General features: G+C 30.0%; 1 protein-coding gene across 1 annotated transcript; it reads left to right on the top strand.

The window, feature by feature from the left end:
* Positions 1–2,143: 2,143 nt before the first annotated feature.
* Positions 2,144–3,844, top strand: LOC111300708 (receptor-like protein 44). The gene has a single exon (XM_022896325.2). The coding sequence runs from the start codon at positions 2,752–2,754 to the stop codon at positions 3,553–3,555; it is 804 nt and encodes a 267-aa protein (XP_022752060.2). The 5' UTR covers positions 2,144–2,751; the 3' UTR covers positions 3,556–3,844.
* The last annotated feature ends 2,156 nt before the right edge of the window (positions 3,845–6,000 follow it).

Genomic DNA, 6,000 nt, shown 5'->3' with positions numbered 1-6,000 from the left:
CAAATGACTTCAACCAATTAGATTTGAACCTTAAACATTTAGGTTAGAAAAGATGATCATTTATGAATTGAGCAAATCATTTATTGATTATTAAATGATTATAATTTTATTATTGTACAATTGATTAAAAATAATTAAAAATAAAATATTATGTTATTTTTTCACAAAATATTTTTCATCATTAATTTTTTAAACAAATTAAAAAGTATGATAATAAATTTGCATTCGTTCAAAAATAAGTGATGAATTTGATCTAAAGTGATAAATTTTGGTCTTATTATTATTTTATATTTTAGTTTAAATTTCATGTCGCAAGTTTTTATACAATCAGAAGTAAAGTCAGGCATAGAAAGAAAGAGATCCAATTAATAAATTTAATGGGAGAAAAAATTCAAATAATAAATTTTATAAGAAAAAGTACTATAAATATAAAAGTGTTGAAATTTTTTTGGAGGAACCATGGCTATGCCTTCCCTAGCTGCGCCCCTGTATACAATGTAGGAAAATGAGGCTCATGCTTTATTTTACTATGGTTGGCTAAACTGGTTTTCTTCAAACCATGCCATGAAATTCTTGCGTGACGCCTTTAGTTTCGCCTTCGTGCTTCCTCGGTTTGTTCCTTCAGCCGTTGCTTCCTCTTGCTTCAAGCATTTGCACACACAAATTTTTGCTAAAAAGTTTTCTTGCAGATTGAGCTTTGTGTCAACCAAAGAGTCTCCAGTTTTCACTGTATGAGCTCAAAAAGATTGATTAGCGAAGTAATCAATAACAGATAAACACTAGAAACATTTTTTTTATATAATTTAATTTAAAATTTAATCCAATTAAATCAATAAATTTAATATTTAAATTTCAATATTTATAATATTTTTTATTCTCAATTTATAATAATTTTATTAAAAAAATTTCTTCAATTTTCTTCTCCTTTCCCTTTTCAATGTTATCAAGTTTGGCAAATGTAATCCTCACATGAGGATGATTACAACAAAGAAATGATTTCCCTTCTCAAACATGCGTTTTGTTTGGTTTGATCTCATCAATTAGGCATGCCAAAGCAATAATTAAGTGTTTGCAAAAATAAAAATAAAAAAAGTTCGGGCTTTGACAACGAATCTTGGCTTTCTTTAGCTTCAAGATCCCGAAGGCCGGAGAAAAAAACAAAAAAGTGCATGAGGAACGTGAGAACAGTCGGTCACAGCTCAATGGGTTTTAGAGTACTCAAAGGCCGGACAACATTTTCCGCTGCTTTCATTAGTGAATCAATCATAGCCACAAGCTAGGTGATGTCAATTCACGTTGTTATCTACATTTTTTTTTCCCAAAAATATCGGTTTTTTTTAAAATTCGAAGCTACGACAATTAATGTTTTTTTTTTTCCAAACTTAGACATTCGATTCAAGTTCAACATCTTTCTATGCTTATTTGGTTATGATTATGTTGTAATTAGTGGGAATTTAAATTTTATAGTACTTTTAATATGGTGCAGTTAAATTTATTATATCATTAATTAAATTTAAATATTAATTTTAATAAAAATTATTTAATAACATTTTTTTATAATTTTTAATTATAATTATAATAATTTTTTAATTACAATAATAATAATAATTTTAATTTTATCAAAATTAATTTTATTATTTATCTAAATTAACTCTTAGTTATTAACATATCAGTCTCATCATCCCATGAAGTAAAATTAATTGAAATGCTTACTCTTAGTTAGTAACATATATCTCATCATCCTATTGAAGTAAAATTAATTGAAATGCTTATTGTATTTTGTATAGGAGTTGATTTTTTTTTTTGAAGAAATTATTTCAAAACTGATGAGTCATTTTTTTTAATTTGAATAATTTGATATTAGATATTTAACTCAAATTTTAATAGAAAATTAATTTAAATTTTAGTGAAATTTTATTGATTAAAAAATTATTTGATAATTAAGTTTATTTAAGTGACAGATATTTTTTAACAAATAAAAATTTTTTATGATTAAATAATAAAAATTTTATATAAAAATTATATAATACATAATTTTTATATAAAAATAATACATATATTAATTATCAAATATATTAATCTATTAAAGAAGAGAGAACAAGCATTAATGAGGGAATATAAGTCACTAATTACATCATTGTTTTATGACGGAAATGCTGGAGAAATCTTTGGCAAACAATCAATCCTTTGCCTCCTTCACCGTTCCTAGAACGTGTCAATCAATCTCTCAACGACAACACTACAGCAATTGGCTGCTTCTCTAGTCCCTTCTGCTCTTCGCCTCCCTAATACGTCTTGTCGCCATCCTTAGGCTTCAGTTGTGCAGCTCTCAGTCCCACCCCACCCCTCTCTCTTTCTCTCGCTTTGGTTCTTTGGTTTTCACCGAACCCCCTCTTCAAGACCACCCCATTGTCTCCCACTTTATCTCTCTTTCCTTTTTCTTTGCTAAGGTGCGCCTATAAAAACAACAGAAGAACAGTAATTTTATACGACAGAGCTACTCTCTCACGTATTGTTTTGTTCGTTGATGAAGAAAAAACCTTTAAAAGGCCTGTCTTTTTACTCTTTACATTTCCCCTTCATAACCATAACTGAAACAGAACAGAAGGGCAAAGAAGAAACCGCTTGGTTTTTTCTTCTGTCTTTTTACTACATGACCAAAACATCCAAGAATCAAAGAAAAAAGCTTTAAGCTCAAGGCCAAGTTTTTATTAAACCAAAGACCTCTTTTTCCTTTTTTTTTTTTGTTTCATGGGTCTGCTAATTCTCTTGCTGCTAACGTGCGCCGCATTTCCATTGGCTTCATCGGATCCGAACGACGAGGCTTGTTTAACTTACTTAAGCCAATCTTTGAAAGACCCATTAAAGAACCTGCAAAACTGGACCAAATCCACCTTTTCAAACCCTTGTAGCGGTTTCACTTCGTATCTCCCTGGTGCCACTTGTAACAATGGTCGAATCTACAAACTTTCCCTTACAAACCTCTCTCTCCAAGGCTCTATCTCACCTTTTCTCTCAAACTGTTCCAATCTTCAGTCACTTGACTTGTCTTCAAACTCCATCTCAGGATCCATCCCACAAGATATACAATATTTAGTCAACCTGGCAGTATTGAATCTTTCATCAAACCGTCTTGAAGGAGAGATCCCTCCACAGCTTACGTTATGTGCCTATTTAAACGTCATTGATCTTCATGACAATTTACTTACTGGTCAGATTCCTCAACAATTAGGCCTTCTTGCACGGCTGTCAGCTTTTGATGTTTCTTACAACAAGCTTTCAGGGCCAATACCATCTTCTTTGGGGAACAGAAGTGGGAATTTGCCAAGGTTCAATGCTACTTCTTTTGAAGGAAATAAGGATCTTTATGGATACCCTTTACCACCTATGAAAAGCAAAGGGTTGTCTGTTTTGACTATTGTTGGAATCGGATTGGGAAGTGGACTTACTAGTTTGGTGCTTAGTTTTACTGGAGTTTGTATTTGGCTGAAGATCACAGAGGAAAAGATGGCAGCCGAAGAAGGGAAGATTACTCAGCTTATGCCTGATTATTGAAAGATTGAATCTTGATTTAACATTTTGTTGAAGATTACTGAGCTAAAATTGAAAGATTGAAAATGTCAGGTATGTTTTTAAAATTTTTTTTTCTTCCTTCTCAATTTTAGTGAGGTTTGGGCTAATCTTATTCAGAGAAGTTGTCTTTTACTGACTCTTTTTAGAGAGTTTTTCTGGGGTTTTTCATCTTCTTCTTCTTGAGATTCTCTATAATATTTATGTTCAACAATCATCAACGATGTATAAAGCAATTCAAACATGAACCTTCAAATAGTGAAGTTTCTTACTAGTTCGTTCTTTCATTTGTTTTCTTCTAACCTTTTGAATCATTATTGATGCAAATGAATTATTTGCTGTTCAAATTTTTAATCTTTTTTTTCCTCTAGTCTCCACAGAGTGCAGAGTCTGTGGGGATGAATGAAAGAAGAGTGTTTGGGAATTTTGTCTGCTCGTGGCAATGGCTTAAAAGAAAATTATTTTAAAGAAAAGAGTGGTTGGGGGGGTGGGACTTCATTGAATTTATTAAGCGTGCGCTTTACCTATGGGTTTCATGTGCTTTGCTTTATTTGATCTTGGATACCAGCACCCTCACATCACATGCCTATGTGTTTTGTTTTCTTCTTACGACAAAAAATGACAGCCTTAATTAAATCTAATACTTTGGCTTTTTTGGCTTTGGTCAAGCCAACATTCCGGACAGTTTCCTACTTTGTTTCTACTTAATTTTGGCTTATGGTTTTGGTTTCATAGTTAACTGGTGAGATTGGTTTCATAAAATTGAAAATAATAATAAAATTTATTATAATTGTAATTAAAAACTAAAATTATTGTAGTTGTGATTAAAATAAAAATTGAATGAAAATTTTAAATTAAATAAATTTTATGGAAATTAATATTTGATATTTTAATTTAATTAGTGGTGTGAAGAACTTAAACCCACTGTTTTGGAAGAATGGTAGAATCCAAACCTAATCTAAATCTCTATGGGCGCATGGTAAAGGAAAAAAAAATCATTTTTAACTACTAATAATTATTGAATAATTATTGCATTATTTAATTCTTCTTGGTACATAAAAGGGTTTAACATGAGAGAAGGGACTGTGAATGTTGAAATTTCATGCACTGGTTGTTGCTTATGTTAAGTGCTGCTCAACTACCATGGGGAGGAACCAAATTGGACCCCATTTCTTAAAGTTCATGTTCTAAATTAGAGTCCTTGAACTGCTCAATAAACAGGAAAAACCAATCTGAAGAAACAAGGAAAAAAGTTGGAAAATCCCTATTCCAAAAATATGGGGGGAAAAAGCAATTGACAAAAGCATCTTTGACCAAACCAAATTAGACAAAAGATCTAGTAAGTGTAATGAAATTTGTTGTCTTTTTAAGGTTCACTCGACAAAACCTAATTTAACCAAAGCCAACGGTCAGAACTGGCTGTGATTGCTGAAATTTCAAGTCACTGAAAGTAGATATGGTCAAATTTGCTTTCATTCCGTTCATTAATGGATCTTTCAAGAAAGGGCATACATGTTATCATGGGCTGGACCCCGTTTGTTTTTTTTGTTTATGTTGTTAGCTGGAAAGAGAAAGGAAAACACACAAGTTGAAATTGGATTTTGTTTTGATTGATGATTCATCTGGTTCTGATCTGATCCATTGCTTCTTTTTCGTTTCTCTTTAATTGATTTATTATAGTCACAAGAGTTTGGGTTTTTGCTTTCAATGCCTTTCACGCACTTAATACTTTATTATATCTCTTTTTATTATTTCGTATATATGAATTTAATAATTTAAATATTCATGTTTTATAAGACACGGTATAAAATATAATACAAATAATTGAAATAATACGATATAAATTATTAAAAATATGAAAATTTTAAATATAAACACAACTTTTTTAGTATATATAAGAATATTTATGTTAGGTCTGAAGTAATAAACACAATAATGTAAAAGTAATATATCGCAATAAACTCATAGTAATAGATAACGATCAACAATAAAAAACGTAAAAAAAAATAAAACACATCAAAATTTACATAAAAAACTCGTTAATGTAGAGAAAAAAAATCATAAATCACCAGAAAAATATCTCTATTATTAAATAATAGATATACAAAGTTTTTTTCTAATTAAACTAGAGCTAATCAATAATTAAAAAGATAATTGAAGAAATCTCACCAAATAAATGACTTAACAAATATACCATAAATTTGTTCTTAGAGAGCTTTAAACCTGATCTTCATAGTTCAGAATATAGAACTTTAAATCATAAACCTGTTGATAAAATTTTATCTCAATCTGATCACAGATCAATTCTGTTCAACCAACTTTTTCTTTTTTTTTTTCTTTCTATTTTTTTGGCTTCTTTTTTTTTCTTCTTTCTTTTTTTGGATTGCGACGCCACTTTCTTTTATTAAGTAGCTAGGGTTTTGTGTAAAA

This window comes from Durio zibethinus, chromosome 18, assembly GCF_047325235.1.
Source record: "Durio zibethinus cultivar Kanyao isolate XHJ-2024 chromosome 18, ASM4732523v1, whole genome shotgun sequence".
Taxonomy (NCBI): Eukaryota; Viridiplantae; Streptophyta; class Magnoliopsida; order Malvales; family Malvaceae; genus Durio; species Durio zibethinus.
The sequence above is the reverse complement of the archived record's forward strand: the minus strand, read 5'-3'. Positions and strand labels throughout refer to the sequence as shown.

What these genes read in the sequence shown, in the direction of transcription:
- LOC111300708 (XM_022896325.2), top strand. Translation starts at nt 2,752, where the DNA reads ATGGGTCTGCTAATTCTCTTGCTGCTAACGTGCGCCGCATTTCCATTG.